General features: G+C 46.0%; 1 protein-coding gene across 1 annotated transcript in view; it reads right to left on the reverse strand.

The window, feature by feature from the left end:
- LOC120932852 (aldo-keto reductase family 1 member C1-like) overlaps positions 1-18,976 on the reverse strand; it is a 51,028-nt gene that overhangs the window by 1,884 nt on the left and 30,168 nt on the right. The window contains exons 7-8 of the mRNA XM_040345639.1: positions 12,720-12,885; positions 10,663-10,745 (exon numbers count right to left, since the gene is read on the reverse strand). Coding sequence (XP_040201573.1) covers positions 10,663-10,745; positions 12,720-12,885 — 249 coding nt within the window. The remainder of the gene's footprint in view (positions 1-10,662; positions 10,746-12,719; positions 12,886-18,976) is intronic.

Here is an 18,976-nt window from a genome sequence, read left to right on the forward strand (position 1 = left end):
AGGCATCACCTCCTTACTGTCTGTCAAATGCCTCTGAAAAGTGACCTGAGAATTGATAACTTTTCAGTGGAGTATCTGTGAGTGCAAGCCTTTTGGCTCACACTGGTGCTCAACATTTTTTTGGGGGGAAGCAATCAAACTGAACAAAAACATCAAATGCAGCCACTGTGCCCCATTAAATGCAGCCACTGTGCCCCATCAAATGCAGCCACTGTGCCCCATCAAATGCAGCCACTGTGCCCCATGAAATGCAGCCACTGTGCCCCATCAAATGCAGCCACTGTGCCCCATTATATGCAGCCAATGTGCCCCATCAAATGCAGCCACTGTGCCCCATCAAATGCAGCCGTTGTGCCCCATCAAATGCAGCCACTGTGCCCCTTAAAATGCAGCCACTGTGCCCCATAAAATGCAGCCACTGTGCCCCATCAAATGCAGCCACTGTGCCCCATTATATGCAGCCAATGTGCCCCATCAAATGCAGCCACTGTGCCCCATCAAATGCAGCCGTTGTGCCCCATAAAATGCAGCCACTGTGCCCCATTATATGCAGCCACTGTGCCCCATTAAATGCATCCACTGTGCCCATCAAATGCAGCCACTTTGTCCCATCAAATGCAGCTGTTGTGCCCCATCAAATGCAGCCACTGTGCCCCATCAAATGCAGCCACTGTGCCCCATCAAATGCAGCCACTGTGCTACATCAAATGCAGCCATTGTGTCACATCAAATGCAGCCACTGTGCCCCATCAAATGCAGCCACTGTGCCCCATCAAATGCAGCCACTTTGTCCCATCAAATGCAGCCACTTTGTCCCATCAAATGCAGCCACTGTGCCCCATCAAATGCAGCCACTTTGTCCCATCAAATGCAGCCACTGTGCCCCATCAAATGCAGCCACTGTGCCCCATCAAATGCAGCCACTGTGCCCCATCAAATGTAGCCACTGTGCCCCATCAAATGCAGCCACTGTGCCCCATCAAATGCAGCCACTGTGCCCCATCAAATGCAGCCACTGTGCCCCATCAAATGCAGCCACTGTGCCCCATCAAATGCAGCCACTGTGCCCCATCAAATGCAGCCACTGTGCCCCATCAAATGCAGCCACTTTGTCCCATCAAATGCAGCCACTGTGCCCCATCAAATGCAGCCACTTTGTCCCATCAAATGCAGCCACTGTGACACACCCTCCACCCACTCGCTGTCTGACCGACACTTACCCCATCTTAGTGGCCGGTCAGGCATGAATCTATCCATTTTACATATGGGGGTGGCATAATGGAGGGGCAGTGCCCGTGTGCCCTTAATGGACAGGCCGCCACTGTGGCGGTTTTCCAAAGCCCCAGTCCCTCAGACTTCTAATTAGAAATTGTGCGTTTTTGCTGCATTTTTTGGAATTGCACCACAGATGCGGCATGCAGGACTTTTTGTGCACTTTCAGGACATGCAGCAAAAATGTACAACCTAATAGAAGTCTATGGGACTGGAGGGTAACATGCCAGAACTGCAGCTAAACTGCAGCTTGCCAGTGTGAACCCACATCATAACATCTAGGAGGGCAAGAAACTGTCACAGGCTGCTGTAATATAACACTTAATATGCAGAGAGGGGGATGTGGCCAGTGGACAATCCACAACTTGTGGCAGGTGACGTGGCCAGGTGATTTGGCAAGTGGATAATCCACTTGTGGCAGGTGACGTGGCAAGTGGACAATCCACAACTTGTGGCAGGTGACATGGCCAGTTGACGTGGCAGATGACGTGGCAAGTGGACAATACACAACTTGTGGCAGGTGACGTGGCCAGTTGACGTGGCAGGTGATGTGGCCAGTGGACATTCCACAACTTGTGGCAGGTGACGTGGCCAGGTGATGTGGCAGGTGACGTGGCCAGGTGATGTGGCAGGTGACGTGGCCAGGTGACATGGCAAGTGGACAATCCACAACTTGTGGCAGGTGATGTGGCCAGTGGACAACCCACAACTTTTGGCAGGTGGCGTGGCCAGGTGACATGGCAGATGACATGGCAAGTGGACAATACACAACTTGAAGCAGGTGACGTGGCAAGTGGAAAATCCACAACTTGTGGTAGGTGACGTGGCCAGGTGATGTGGCAGGTGACGTGGCCAGGTCACGTGGCCAGTGGACAATCCACAACTTGTGGCAATTGACGTGGCCAGTTGACGTGGCAGGTGACGTGGCCAGTGGATAATCCACAACTTGTGGCAGGTGACGTGGCCAGGTGACGTGGCAGGTGATGTGGCCAGGTGACGTGGCAGGTGACGTGGCCAGGTGACATGGCAAGTGGACAATCCACAACTTGTGGCAGGTAACGTGGCCAGGTGACATGGCAGGTGACGTGGCCAGTGGACAATCCACAACTTGTGGCAGGTGACGTGGCCATGTGATTTGGCAAGTGCATAATCCACTTGTGGCAGGTGACGTGACAAGTGGACAATCCACAACTTGTGGCAGGTGACGTGGCCAGGTGACGTGGAAGGTGACGTGGCCAGGTGACATGGCAAGTGGACAATCCACAACTTGTGGCAGGTGACGTGGCCAGTGGACAATCCACAACTTGTGGCAGGTGGCGTGGCCAGGTGACATGGCAGATGACGTGGCAAGTGAACAATACACAACTTGAGGCAGGTGACGTTTCAAGTGGACAATCCACAACTTGTGGCAGGTGACGTGGCCAGTTGATGTGGCAGGTGACGTGGCCAGTGGACATTCCACAACTTGTGGCAGGTGACGTGGCCAGGTGATGTGGCAGGTGACGTGGCCAGGTGACGTGGCAGGTGACGTGGCCAGGTGACATGGCAAGTGGACAATCCACAACTTGTGGCAGGTGACGTGGCCAGGTGACGTGACCAGTGGACAACCCACAACTTGTGGCAGGTGACGTGGCCAGGTGATGTGGCAGGTGACGTGGCCAGGTCACGTGGCCAGTGGACAATCCACAACTTGTGGCAATTGACGTGGCCAGTTGACGTGGCAGGTGATGTGGCCAGTGGATAATCCACAACTTGTGGCAGGTGACGTGGCCAGGTGACGTGGCAGGTGATGTGGCCAGGTGACGTGGCAGGCGACGTGGCCAGGTGACATGGCAAGTGGACAATCCACAACTTGTGGCAGGTGACGTGGCCAGGTGATTTGGCAAGTGCATAATCCACTTGTGGCAGGTGACGTGGCAAATGGACAATCCACAACTTGTGGCAGGTGTCGTGGTCAGGTCACGTGGCTAGTGGACATTCCACAACTTGTGGCAGGTGACGTGGCCAGTTGACGTGGCAGGTGATGTGGCCAGTGGACAATCCACAACTTGTGGCAGGTGATGTGGCCAGGTGACGTGGCAGGTGACGTGGCCAGGTGACATGGCAAGTGGACAATCCACAACTTGTGGCAGGTGACGTGGCCAGGTGACATGGCAGGTGACGTGGCCAGTGGACAATCCACAACTTGTGGCAGGTGGCGCACTCGGCCAGCTCAGTGGCCTTTTTGCAGGACATTAGAGCAGCCCAGGGGGCAAATGCATTCTTGCAACCCAGCCCAAGGGCCTTGGTACACCTCTGGGTAGAAGTGACATGCTGGCCGCCGAGGGCCGTTCGCGGGCCACGATCGGCCCGCGGGCCGCCAAGGGCCATTCGCGGGCCGCTACCGGCCCGCGGGCCGCCGCGGCCCACCGGGCATATGCCCGGTATGCCCTATGGCCAGTCCGGGCCTGGGGATCACTGAGGGTTCAGCTCGCCATGCAGAGCCAACCTTCCACCCAAGAACAGACTGCACCTAGGGCACCTGCTCCTCCTACCCCCCTCCCTTCCTTGCCCCGGCCCTACAGATAATTATGCATGTGTCACATCCAGCTGGGGATGCTGAAATTAACTGTAATAGTCTGTGCTACATACAGTCAGATATGTCCTGTTCCAAGTGCTGTTGGTATGCGGAACACAGAATCACTGGCTCCCATACCATACAGCAAAAGGTGTTAATTTTCCCAAATGGCTACAAGCCATTCTGATTGGATGAGGCAGTGAGAAGTGGTGGATGTCATCACAATGTCCAATCACAGAATGCTTTGTTTTATAGAAAAGACAAAAACAAGATGCTTGCAGAATGACAGAGGTATGGATTGAGCACCTATAACAGGACAGTGTTGACCGTTTTACTAAATTGAATTTCAGCGCCCCAAGCAACCTTCTGCATAGAAGACATGGATATTATTAAACCAAGCTAGCCTAATGCAAGTTTAAAAATAGATAATAATAAAAAATATTTTCCCAACAAGGAAAAAACACTGTGCTAAAGAATAAGTGTATAAACATGAGAGAGTCCCAAAATATTGGGATAAAAAGCTGGCAGTACCAAAAACCTAGGATACCAAAAGTTTAGGAACAATGGGCCTGATTCTCAAAAGAGATACGCAGACTTAACTGCTGTTCAGCCTGCGTATCCCTGTGCCTAACTTTGGAAACGATTTTCAAAAGGCTTTTTCCAAAGTTAGGCAGAAAATCTGACATGTGTAAGACACTTACACGGTCAGATTTTAGGATGCAGTACCGCATCCGCCACTGGGGGCATTTCTCATTGAAATGCAGCTTTGCGTATGCAAATGAGGACTTAAGCAGATTTTCAAAGCATTTCAGCACTGTGATTTCTGCCTAAGTTCCGAATTTGCCTGCGCAAAACTAGGGCTGGTTTTATAATGTGGAAAGTTAGTCACACATTGTAAAGGCCCATTCCAGCGACGACATTTGGTATGCATTCCCGAGGGAGAACTCCACGGCAATTTTTAAATTCAAAACCGGCATGGGTTCCCCCCCCAGGAGCATACCAGGCCCTTAGGTCTGGTATGGGTTGTAAGGAGACCCCCCCTCCGCCGAAAAATCGACGTAGGGGGTCCCCCTACAATCCATACCAGACCCGTATCCAAAGCACGCTACCCGGCCGGCCAGGAATGGAGTGGGGACGAGCGAGCGCCCCCCCCCCTCCTGAGCCATGCCAGGCCGCATGCCCTCAACATGGGGGGGTTGGGTGCTCTGGGGCAGGGGGGCGCACTGCGGGCCCCCCCACCCCAGAGCACCCTGTCCCCATGTTGATGAGGACAGGACCTCTTCCCGACAACCCTTGCCGTTGGTTGTCGGGGTCTGCGGGAGGGGGCTTATCGGAATCTGGGAGACCCTTTAATAAGGGGGCCCCCAGATACTGGCCCCCCACCCTAAGTGAATGGATATGGGGTACATCGTACCCCTATCCATTCACCTGGAGGCAAAAAGTAAAAGTTAGTAAACACACAACACAAGGCTTTTTAAAATAATTTATTATTCTGCTCCGGATGCCCCCCCCCCGTCTTCTTTATTAGCTCTATTTCCAGGGGGGGCTTCTTCTTCCGCTCTCCGGGGGTCTTCTTCCACTCTCCGGGGGGGTTTCTTCTTCCGCTCTCCGGGGGGGGGGCTTCTCTGCTCTCCGGTGGGCTTCTTCCATCTTCTCCCCTCTTCCGCTGTTGACTCGGCGAACCCCGGTTCTTCTCCAGCTGTCCGGTGCCTTCTTCTTCAGCGCTGGCTGCCTGCTATGTTTGTGTGTTAGCTCAATTAGTAACAGGCAGCCGGCGCGGTCTTCTGTGACGTCAGGGTCTTCTGTTCTTCTCCCCTCTTCCGATGTTGACTCGTCGTCTGTTGTCGCTGTAATGATGGAAGCGCGCCTTGCATCCCATTTATATAGGCATCACCGTCCCATCATGCTCCGGCAGGTACCCACGTGGTGGGTGCACGTGGGTAGGCACCCACCACGTGGGTACCTACCGGAGCATGATGGGACGGTGATGCCTATATAAATGGGATGCAAGGCGCGCTTCCATCATTACAGCGACAACAGGCGACGAGGCAACATCGGAAGAGGGGAGAAGAACAGAAGACCCTGACGTCACAGAAGACCGCGCCGGCTGCCTGTTACTAATTGAGCTAACACACAAACATAGCAGGCAGCCAGCGCTGAAGAAGAAGGCACCGGACAGCTGGAGAAGAACCGGGGTTCGCCGAGTCAACAGCGGAAGAGGGGAGAAGATGGAAGAAGCCCACCGGAGAGGGGAGAAGCCCCCCCCCGGAGAGCGGAAGAAGAAACCTCCCCCGGAGAGTGGAAGAAGACCCCCGGAGAGCGGAAGAAGAAGCCCCCCCTGGAAATAGAGCTAATAAAGAAGACAGGGGGGGCATCCGGAGCAGAATAATAAATTATTTTAAAAAGCCTTGTGTTGTGTGTTTACTAACTTTTACTTTTTGCCTCCAGGTGAATGGATAGGGGTACGATGTACCCCATATCCATTCACTTAGGGTGGGGGGCCGGTATCTGGGGGCCCCCTTATTTGAGGGGACTCCCAGATTCCGATAAGCACCCCGCCCGCAGACCCAGACAACCAACGGCAAGGGTTGTCGGGAAGAGGTCCTGTCCTCATCAACATGGGGACAGGTTGCTCTGGGGTGGGGGGGCCCGCAGTGCGCCCCCCTGCCCCAGAGCACCCAACCCCCCCATGTTGAGGGCATGCGGCCTGGCACGGCTCAGGAGGGCGGGGGGCGCTCGCTCGTCCCCACTCCCTTCCTGACCGGCCGGGTAGCGTGCTTTGGATACGGGTCTGGTATGGATTGTAGGGGGACCCCCTACGTCAATTTTTCGGCGTGGGGGGGTCTCCTTACAACCCATACCAGACCTAAGGGCCTGGTATGCTCCTGGGGGGGGGGAACCCATGCCGGTTTTTTCTTTGAAAATTGGCATGGAGTTCTCCCTCTCAGGAATGCATGCTGAGCGACGCTGTCATTTTTTTTAATAATCATTTGTTTTCCTGGCGCGTCTTTTTTTTTTCACCCGTCGCAACTTTAGTGTCCCGTCGAAATTCTCAAAGCCGCCCGGCGTTAATTACGTTCGCGCGCTGCACGTCGGGAAAATGACGTCACACGCATGCGCAGTACGCGGGAGCGCGCCTCATTTAAATTTTAAACGCCCCCAGGAGAGGAGGACCGCCTTACGACAGCGGCACTTAAGTTACACGGCCTGAAATTTCTAGGTAAGTGCTTTGACGATCGGGCACTTAAAATTTCTACCTAAGTCAGTGTAACTTAACTGCTGAAATTTAAGTTACGCAGGATTTTTGAGAATTTGGCCCAATATTTATAATGAGATACAGCGCTAAGTGGACAAACGTGATGAACCAATTGTAAAAACAAATGTTGATAAATGGCTAGACAAGAGTTAAACCAATATGACAGATGGGTACAAAATATATATGTACATAAAAAGATGAATAAAAACTGTGAAAAAAGTTCCAAAAATTGGTGAATGGAGATAAGCAAAAACAAGGCAAAAAGTCCATATACTGCGATTCTCATCGGTGCATATAGATTGAATGTGTAAAGAAAAAGATATCTTCTTCCACCAAGAGGATACCCAAATAGTGATAATGTAGTCTCCTTACCAGAGGTGGAGGACCGTTGTTACAGCGGTCTTTCTAAGCATAGGGATTTAAAGTCTCCCAAATAGACTCACTCCAAGCGGTCGTATTAGGTAAAGTCTCCAAATTAAACTCACTCCAGATGGTCGTTTGAAGCATATGGTGATGATTCAATGTCCTCTCTTGCAAACTCCCAAAAAGGATTCTCTTTGGAGTTTGCAAGAGAAGACATTGAATCATCACCATATGCTTCAAACTCCCAAGAGAATCCTTTTTGGGAGTTTGCAAGAGAGGACATTGAATCATCACCATATGCTTCAAACGACCATCTGGAGTGAGTTTAATTTGGAGACTTTACCCAATACGACCGCTTGGAGTGAGTCTATTTGGGAGACTTTAAATCCCTATGCTTAGAAAGACCGCTGTAACAACGGTCCTCCACCTCTGGTAAGGAGACTACAATATCACTGTTTGGGTGTCCTCTTGGTGGAAGATGATATCTTTTTCTTTACACATTCAATCTATATGCATCGATGTGAATCACAGTATATGGACTTTTTGCCTTGTTTTTGCTTATTTCCATTCACCAATTTTGGAACTTTTTTTCACAGTTTTCATTCATCTTTTTATGTACATATATATTTTGTATCTGTCATATTGGTTTAACTCTTGTCTAGCCATTTATCAACATTTGTTTTTACAATTGGTTCATCACGTTTGTCCACTTAGCGCTGTACCTCATTAGATATAAAAATAGATAATAGTTCACCTCTAGATATTCAGTGTTCGATAAATGCAGAAGGGTTAGGCCCCTTAATTATATCTTTCAGAGACTATTGGTGGGATCTTTGGGCTGTGTTGTCTGTGTCTACACATCTGCTGGATCCATTATAAGGGGAACCAACCATACCTCACATACCTATGGAGTGAGCATAAAAATTTACTGACTAGGCTTCAAATTCACAAGTGGCTCAGGCTCCTCCCCCTGATGCATTTCACTGTGCAATTGAGTTTATTCAAATAAAATGTGTCAGTGGGAAGAACCCGAGAAGATTGTGCATGGACTCTGTGGGGAAGGGGGTTGCCAACAACGGCTGCAGAGCCGGGGGCGAAGACTTCACTCAAAAGCTTACTATGGGGCAACCGTTGTCGGCTGCCCCTCCTCTGCGCTGGTGCTGCCGCTGACGGCTGATCATGGGACCCGAGCAACTTCAGAATGGGTAAGTGTGGCAAACTTTTTTTTTGCAGGGCTGGATGGAGTGGGCTTGGAATGGGGGTAGGTAGGTTTAGTCTTAGTTAGATTTTGACTGAACTTCAAGTTTAAAGCCTTAACACACAGTATATGTTCACTGCAGTGCACTTATACTGTACAACCAAATAGATCTGCCCTATACTACACTACAACTCACGTGTGTCTTGCAAAAAAAAAAAAAAAAAGGGGGCAGGTTTTCGATGGTGCCTTGACGGGCATTGAAAGCCTTGATTTAACTGAATGCCCTGCCTATTCACAACACGCCTCAATGGACACAAAGGTGTAAAAAGACAAGTTGGATGAAATCTAACTTTTGTGGAGTACAATATGGCACACCGACACATTTTTTTGCAATAAAAGGTTCTTGTAAAAAAAAAAAAAATTAGTCAGGATAGTAATCTGGTGTACAGCTCCCAAGTTTCATCCAGAAACAAAAGTGGGCACAGAAAAAATTACATAAAGATCAATTGTTTTTGACCTTTACCTATATGCCTATTAATATGAAGAACCACGATTACGCCGCGTACACACGATCGGACATTCCGACAACAAAACTGATTTTTTTTTTTTTCGGCAGAATGTTGACTCAAACTTGTGTTGCATACACACGGTCACACAAATGTTGTCGGAAATTCCGAATGCCAAGAACGCGGTGACGTACAACACTACGACGAGCCGAGAAAAGTTCATTGGGCCAGATTCAGGTAGAAGTGCGGCGGCGTAACGTATCGTAGATATGTTACACCGCCGCAAGTTTTCATCGCAAGTGCCTGATTCACAAAGCACTTGCAATGAAAACCTACGCCGGCGGCCTCCGGCGTAAGCCTGCGTAATTCAAAGGGGCGTGTGCCATTTAAATTAGGCGCACTCCCGCGCCGGACCTACTGCGCATGCTCCGTTCTGAAATTCCCGCCGTGCTTTGCGCAAACTGACGTCATTTTTTCGAACGGCGACGTGCGTAGCGTACTTCCGTATTCCCGGACGTCTTACGCAAACGACGTGAATTTTTAAATTTTGACGCGGGAACAACGGCCATACTTTATACAGCACATAAGTGTGCTGTGTAAAGTTAGGGCACCCAAAACGACGACTAACTTTGCGACGGGAAACTAGACTAGCAGCGACGTAGCGAACGCGAAAAACCGATGTGGATCGCCGTAACTCCTAATTTGCATACCCGACGCTGGTTTACGACGCAAACTCCCCCCAGCGGCGGCCGCGGTACTGCATCCTAAGATCCGACAGTGTAAAACAATTACACCTGTCGGATCTTAGGGCTATCTATGCGTAACTGGTTCTATGAATCAGTCGCATAGATACTCTGAGAGATACGACGGAGTATCTGAGAGATACGACGGAGTATCTGAGATACGACGGAGTATCTCCTTTGTGAATCTGGGCCTTTGATTCCGAGCATGCGTAGGCTTTTTGTGCGTCAGAATTGGCTACAGACGATCGGAATTTCCGACAAGAACTTTTGTTGTCGAAAAATTGAGAACCAGCTCTCAAACGTTTGTTGTCGGAAATTCCGACAGCAAACGTCCGATGTAGCGTATACACGGTCGGATTTTCTGACAACAAGCTCACTACGAACATTAGTTGTTGGAAATTCCGACCATGTGTACGCGGCATAAGGCTGGGTTCAAACCGCAGCATGGAGCAACTCACAGCAAGGGTCTGATGCGTCTCCATCCAATTTCAGCCCAAATGCTTGGCTGAATGCGGTCCTGAAACGAACGAGAAGACGCACAGGACTTTGCAATGGAGCCACTCCAAAGATGTGTGAACCGGCTCCACAGAGAGCCTATCACAATCTCTTAAAATGCAAATTGGATGTAGGGGACTAGTGTGAACCCAGCCTTACATAATGTGTGTTTTAGCTTTAGAGATCATTTCAAGAAAAATACGGTAGATGAAAGGTAAAGCCTATGCAAGAGGTCTACAAATTCCACATAAGCAGACAAGGCTCTTACATACATCTCAATGTTGAAGTAACGCATGTTTTTGTTAACGCCATCTAATCTTTGTATGTCTTCGGCACTCAGCTGAAAGTCACAGAGCTGCAAGAAAACAAAACAAGTATAATTACAAAGATGTTAAATAGACGTGTGCATGGCGAAAAAAATGGTTTTGTTTATCTAGTAATTTATTTTGTTTCATTAAATTTCAGTTGATTCCTTCTGAATGCGTTTCACGTCTTTCAAATTTATAAATATTTTTTGTGATTCGAAATGGTCAAAACGATAAATAAAAAAAGTTCTAGCATCTACAAAATAGGGATAGATTTACAGCTTTTTTTTTTTTACTAGTAACGGCGGTGATCAGCGTTCATCGGGACTGCGACAGACAGATCGGACACTTTTGACACTTTTTTGGGTCCAGTGATGTATACAGCGATCAAAGCTAAAAATAGCCACCGATTACTGTATAAATGTCATTGGCAGGGAAGGGGTTAACAACCAGTAGGAACAGATCGGTCTCCTCACTCCTAACAGAACAGAGATCTGTCTGTTTACATTGACAGACCTTCGTTCTGTCTCTCTGGAGCAAGCGCGGGTGCCGGGCGGACACACGCATCACCTAGGGGAGCTAACCTGCCACAGTATAACTGCGGCAGCTGGTCCTCGAGTAGTTAAAATGTCCTTTGACGCAACAAAAACAGCATGATTTCGAAATAGTACTCTAATAACAGTCTTTGATTTCAGCAATATGTGTAGAGTTAGAATTTTACATGGAACTCCAGTCGAATTCTATTTGAATTTCAGTCCAAATTTCCAAAATTCAGACAAATTGCGTTTCGTTATTTGAAGCATTCGGTAAAATTAATTTATATTGTAATTCGAGTATTCAGATATATCTTCCTGTGACAGCCATGAAATCAACCACTTCATCTCTAGCACCTGTAAAACCCTTTACGGACTAGAGCAATTATTACAGTTCCACTATGGGCCTGTTTATTTTTTAATGTTGTCATTACTTACGGTAGTTAAATCGTTAAGGAGATGTCCCGGTAACATTAAAGGGGTTGTAAAGGTACAATTTTTTTTCCTAACTAGCTTCCTTTAACTTCGTGCAGTCCTCCTTCACTTACCTCATCCTTCGATTTTGCTTTTAAATGTCCTTATTTCTTCTGAGAAATCCTCACTTCCTGTTCTTCTGTATGTAACTCCACACAGCAATGCAAGGCTTTCTCCCTGGTGTGGAGTGTCGTGCCCGCCCCCTCCCTTGGACAACAGGAGAGTCAGGACTCTTACATTGCAGATAGAGAAAGGAGCTGTGTGTTAGTGGGCGTCCTGACTCTCCTGTTGTCCAAGGGAGGGGGCGGGCACGACACTCCACACCAGGGAGAATGCCTTGAATTGCTGTGTGGAGTTACAGACAGAACAGGAAGTGAGGATTTCTCAGAAGAAATAAGGACATTTGAAAGCAAAATCGAAGGATGAGGTAAGTGAAGCAGGATTTCACTAAGGTAAAGGAAGCTATTTAGGAAAAAAATTAATTGTACGTTTACAACCCCTTTAAGCCTTAGATTTCTGTGGACTAAGTGCAAGAGTTAGGATACACAGAGGCAGCTGTATTTTGATGGTCGCTCTTGCTGTGTAATACAAAGCTTTTGCCAGCAGTCACTTTGATAGCCTGTACTTTGGTGGGGGAGACAGGATGGATGCAAAAGTTGTATCCTATAAACTTTGTTAAAGTCTTTTAGGTTTAAAGTCCTCAAGTGGTTTTTGAGGGTGTAGTCATTGGCACATGAAGGCACAGGCAGCAACATCAGAAGTTTCTAACACTTCCTCAGCTAAACATGTGCTTTTGTTGTTCTATGTTTCCCTGTTGTAGAGAGAACCCAACTGAACAAGCCGAAGATAGAAGCCGACTGGCTACCATGCACAGCTGCATGAGATTTTGCAAGCTACAGTTTTAGTAAATAAACTCTAGAGTACTACAAACATGACAGGTTCCAACCCTTCCATGGTTAATCTAAAGCAAAATAAAACCTGTGTGCCGAAGCCGAGTTTTGACCTGGATTGAATCACCTGGAAGTTTTGTTTGATTCTCTCTGGAGTGAAGCTCTTTGCGAGGACAACAATCCCTCTCTGCAATAGATAACACATCGCCACCTGCGCTGCAGACCGTCCAACCTTCTTTGCCACGTCTATGAGAACGGGGTCCTCCAGCACTTTGGGTGAGTTTTGGTCTACCCTTTTAGAGAAAACATAAGAAGCCGATTTATTTTTTTCCCCATTATCAGTATTTTTAGTAGGATTCCAAACCCTAAGGCTGGCCATACATAGATAGTTTTTTTTTTCTTTATCCATACAACGTGGATGGAGGGACCTCCCCCAAGGACATTGTATTCGGACAGCTGCACACATATTTTGATGGAACATTTTACAACATTCAACTTCTGTTGAGCAGGGTAACACACACACATAGATACACATTCAGAAGGCTCCTGCTGGACCAGCTGATTTTCGATCAGTGTATGGCCAGCTTAATTGGATGATATTTCGTTTGGTAAAGTACTGTGTCACAATGTTAAACAGCCTTTAAAAAAAATAAACAGTGCCACTTATTTCACAGTGCCACTCACGTAACTCTTTGCTGCTCCCTCTCCCGATGTGACAGCTAGAGCAGGAGGGTCTGGCAATCCCCTGCTAAAGTCAGTCGGGAGGAGAGGACCAAGACATCACCCGAGAAGGAGGGGAGCCACGAGGAGTCACGCGAGTGCCACTGTGAAATAAGGTAGTAATGGGCAGATTTTGTTTACAAAGCACATGCATCATAGAGGGATTGCATGTACCTTGTACTGTTATTTCAGCAGCAGGGGGGCCTGACACAGAGCTGACAGACAGGGAGAGGGGAGAGAGGAGAGCTGCAGATGATGGAGGCACAAACTGACCACGGTGTCAGGGCTCAGCAACCTTGATAAACCGTGGTTAGTTTACAGGGGGGGCGGGGGGGGGGGGGACATGGCCAGGCATTTCAGGTTAAGACATAAAATTTGAAATAGAAAAGAATAGACAAACAATTCTATATTTGACATCTAACTTACTCCTGGTCCTGTCCTGTGACGCCTTTGGATACATAAAGTAACAACTTAGTATATGATGAGGCAGTGGCCATAATGTGAATGTTTTTTTTCTGGCTTGTACATTAATATCCTCTTGTTGGATTTCACCTAACCCTCCTACCCTTGGGGACTGGGTAAAAAATGGACAAACATGTACTATTTGAGAAATATACTTATCGTCGATGTAATGCATCTTGGAAATTTCAGAAGATATGGAAAAAAAAAAAAAAAAAATAGATCAATTTAGGTTGAAAGTGGAGAATATTTGCCATGTATCTCTGCTTTCTAGCCTTTATTGGTGGTCGCTTCCTCCTACCCCAAATACTTGACTTGGGCAAGGGGTAAAACTTAAATTACTGCTAATTATATCAGTATGGTGGTTGCTCTGGGATATCATAGTATTCCAGGACTCAATTCTTCATCATATGGGGGGGGGGGGAATCCCCCATCAATCTGAGATATCTTCTTCCTCCCTCTCGAATATTTTGGGGGAACGGATGATAAAATTTATTTAAGGAATAAAATAGGTTGTTGATGCTGATATACTTGCTTTAAAAAAGCAAGAAAAAAAAATTGTTTAAGTATTATAGTTCTTTTTTTCTCTTATTTAATATTTATTTTTGTTTGTAATATTAAAATATTATACTAAACAAACCATACATGTCTAGACATGTGCAGAATGAAAAAAATTATTTGTTTTGATTAGTTTGGTTAAATTTGTTTTCAGGATTTGTTTTGTTTATTTGGATCGATTTGAAAAGTTTTCGAATTTCCAAAGAGAATAAAATAAAGGAATACAATATAGAGTAAAACAGAACAAAATAGGATATAAAATAGAATTAAAAAGATTACCAGCTTCTGAAATTCGAATAGAAAAAAAATAGAATATAATAGAATCATTTTACAAAATTCAAATAGAATATATAGAATACAACCATCTTTCCTATTCTAATCTATTCTCCAAATTTGAATTTTGGAAAATTTCTGTTCTCTTTTTACCCCCCTTTTACAGAACAAAAAAAAAAAAAAAAAAAGAAGGAAGGAAAGAAAATCAAAATTCTAATTTGGAGAATAGATTAGAATAGGAAGATGGTTATATTCAGTATATTCTATTCTAATTGATTCCATTTGAATTTTGAAAAATGGTTATATTCTATTTTTTTAATTCTGAAATTCGAATAGAAAAAAAAAAAAAAATTAATAGAAGCTGGTTATCTATTTAATTCTATTTTATTTTTTATCCTATTTTGTTCTGTTTTACTTTATATTCTATTCCTTTATTTTATTCTCTTTGGAAATTCTAAAAATTTTCAAATTCATTTGAATAAACAAAACAAATTCTCATATGAAAGAGAGTTTCCCCATTGAAGTCAATGGAAACAAAAATAATTTGCTCCGCCACTTCAATGGCATGCAATAACGCATGCGGCCAGAGGTGGGGGGCGCCGGAGAGCCACGGAAGTGGCCGGAAAGACTCCGTTCCCGAGCTGTCCTCGGGTCTTTCCGTGCATTTCTGAACGTCACTGATCAGCTCCGTCGCCCCCCCCCCCCACCTCAGGCCAAACGCGGTACTGCACATCGCTTTGGCTAAATCCTGCTTGTTTTGCGAGACAACACTCTCAAACCGAGTCAGGATTTTTTTTTAAATACGGTGCTAGTATCGTGAAATGCTCATTAACCGCGTTACAGGCAATCTGAGGTTCCACTGTACTATTAGTCAGTTATATACCGATTAGATATGGTGTACTTTCACTACACCATTTTCACTCTGTTTCTTACATTTTCCTTTTTAGCTGAACTCCTCTCCTCCTTTTTTTGGGATAGCCCTCTTAGGGACACCTTCTCTTTTTGTACACATCTCTTTGGAAAAGCCAGTTAGTTACACCTTAAAAAGGTAGGCGCGTATGAGGATAAGAGATGTAGTAGACCTCTGATGATTATTGTAACTTCCCATCATTGTAACTTCCATATTTAATCCATGGGGATTAACCACTTAAAGTGGAGTTCCACCCATAAATATAACATTACATCAGTAGTTTTAAAAAAAATTCATTAGTCCTTTAAGGAAATTTTTTTTTTTTTTTAGATGCCTTCAACGTGTTGTTGCTAGGCAGAATAGTTAATCTTCCCACTTCCTGCACCTAGGTGCTTAAGCTTCCTAACCTATGTAGTGGGTGTAACTTTCCAGGAGTCTGCGCACTCCCCAGTCTCGAAGAATCATGTGACTTGGACAGTACAGGTGCTGAAACCTGATCTGAAACCTATTACACTGCTTGTGCAGCACTGAGCATGTGCGAGATCTGCAAGGCTGAAATCCAGGAAGTCATACAGTCTGGCTTCATGATGCCCACACTTAAGATGGCCCCAGTCAATTTCTATTTTATAAAGTGTCTAAATGCTGTAACAACCTAACAAAACGGACCTTAGTTTACAGACTAACTTTACCAGAATACATTAAGCTTGTGTATTACAGGGGTATTTATATATAAAAAGTGAAATTGGGGCCGGAACTCCGCTTTAAAACTCGGACCTTTAGGCAGCTAAAGGACCTGGCCATTTTTTGCAATTTGGCACTGCGTCGCTTTAACTGACAATTGCGCGGTCGTGCGACGTGGCTTCCAAACAAAATTGGTGTCCTTTTTTTCCCACAAATAGAGCTTTCTTTTGGTGGTATTTGATCACCTCTGCTGTTTTTATTTTTTGCGCTATAAACAAAAATAGAGCAACAATTTTGAAAAAAATCTATATTTTTTCCTTTTTGCTATAATAAATATCCCCCAAAAATATATATAAAAGAAAAAAAAAATGTTTTCCTCAGTTTAGGCCAATTCGTATTCTTCTACCTATTTTTGGTAAAAAAAAAAAAAAAAAAAAAAAAAAGCAATAAGCGTTTATCGATTGGTTTGCGCGCTAAATTTATAGCGTTTACAAAATAGAGGATAGTTTTATTGCATTTTTTATTTTATTTTTTACTACTAATGGCGGCGATCAGGATTTTTTTTCGTGACTGCGAAATTATGGCGAACACGTCGGACATTTTTGACACAATGGGACCATTGTCATTTTCACAGCAATAATTAAAAATGCATTGTTTACTGTGAAAATGACAATTGCAGTTTGGGAGTTAACCACAAGGAGGCGCTGAATGGGTTAAGTGTGACCTCATTTGTGTTTCTAACTGTAGGGGGGTGTGGCTGTAGGTGTGACGTCATTGATTGTGTTTCCCTATAAAAGGGAACACGCGATCAATGATGGCGCCACATTGAAGAACGGGGAACGACCCACGGCTGGGCACTAAAGAGGACATACCTGTACGTGCTTGTGCCCAGCCGTGCCATTCTGCCAACGTATATGTGCAGGAGGCGGTCCTTAAGTGGTTAATGAAAAGATTTAACCACTTCCATACCAGGAACTTTCGCACCTTCCCGCCCAAGCCAATTTTCAGCGCTGTCGCACTTTGAATGGCAATTGCGCGGTCATGCTACACGGTTCCCCACAAATAGAGCTTTCTTTTGGTGGTAATTGATCACCTGTGCGATTTAAAAAAAAATTTGGGCGCAAAAAAAAAAAAATACGTTTTGTTTTTGTAAATAAGCTTTCTCTTTCAATTACGGGCACTGATATGGCGGCACTGATGGGCACCGATGAGGTAGTACTGATGGGCACTGATTGCGGCACTAATAGGCGACACTGATGGGTGGGCACTCATAGGCGGCACTGATGGGTGGGCACTGATGTATCCTTTTTTTGCCCTTCCCTGGTGGTCCAGTGTGGGCTTCCCTGGTGGTCCAGTCTGGCGATCCGAGGGGGGGCTGCGCTGATTAAAAATCAGCGTGAACCTCCCGTCAGGAGAGCCGCCGATCGGCTCTCCTCTACTCGCGTCTGTCAGACGTGAGTGAGGAAGAGCCATCAACGGCTCTTCCTGTTTACATCGTGATCAGCCGTAATTGGACACGGCTGATCACGTGGCAAAGAGCCTCCGCCGGAGGCTCTTTACCGAGATCGGAGATGCAGGGTGTCAGACTGACACCCCGCATCACAGATCGCCGCGTGCCCCCACGAGCGCGCGCGGCATGAAATCCTGCAGGACGTCAATAGACGTCCAGTCAGGATTTCAGAACCACTTCCGGGACATCAATCTGTTATTGACCGGGCGGGAAGTGGTTAATGGTCATGTTCTCAGTTTCCCTCCCTTTCTCTATTCTACATTTATAAGAGTGAAAGGGAAAATGGGTACCGTCATACTAAATTTTTTTTTAATTTTATCCTCTTATAGTGTATTACAGGCAGTCCCTGACTTACGAACGACTCCTACTTACGAATGGCCTCAATCCCTTCTGTTTGTGCTCCACGCTGGTCCTGGATACCCCCGAGCAGCCATCTTGCCACATTCCACACTGAAGTACTGCATGGCCAGAAGAGGCCCAGAAGCGGCCCGGAACATACCACATCCCTGCACAGGCGGAAGCCGGAACATCCCACATCCTTGCACAGTCGGAAGTTACTTACAAGCAGTGTTCCGACTTGAGAACACACCTTCAGTCCCTAATGAGTTTGTAACTCGGGGACTGCCTGTACTTTGTGACACAAAGTTTACTCATTGAAATGCATTCATGTGTACCACTTTTGAAACCTCTTGAACTTTTATGTATCTTTCTACCACATATTCCTTTAGGCTTTATTATGCTTGTATATTGGAAACTTGTACTTTTTTGGAAATTTCAATAAAAACTATTGTAAAAGAAAAATTATTCAGCAGCTGGTTTGACTCCAGCCAAACTGCATGCTATCTATCCTACAGTTTTCAAGGATGCCCTCTGCTCAGCATTTTTACACACATGGTTCGGCCTTGTGAAAAACTGGTACCAGTCTGGCATAGGGTAAAGGAGTTCACCTCCGAAATAGTTGGCAGACCCATTACTTTACCCAAAGCCAAAATGATTGCTTGCTTCCCCTCCCAAACTATGCATTTGTTCAAAAATACTTATTCATACAATGTGTGTAGCTACTTATTGGGCAATTGTGCTGCGTTGAAAATCCTCTGATGTTCCTATCGTGCAAATAAAGGGTAGATTAAAAATTCTACTATGCTTATGGAAAGAACATACTACACCTTATGCCACTCTATGCCCTTTAAAGCGGGGTTCCGGACATAAATTTATTTTATCTTCAAAATGTTTTATTTTATATATTTTTTACATTAAAGGCAAGCTGTTAATA

The sequence above is a fragment of the Rana temporaria genome, chromosome 3 (genome assembly GCF_905171775.1).
Source record: "Rana temporaria chromosome 3, aRanTem1.1, whole genome shotgun sequence".
Classification (NCBI taxonomy): Eukaryota; Metazoa; Chordata; class Amphibia; order Anura; family Ranidae; genus Rana; species Rana temporaria.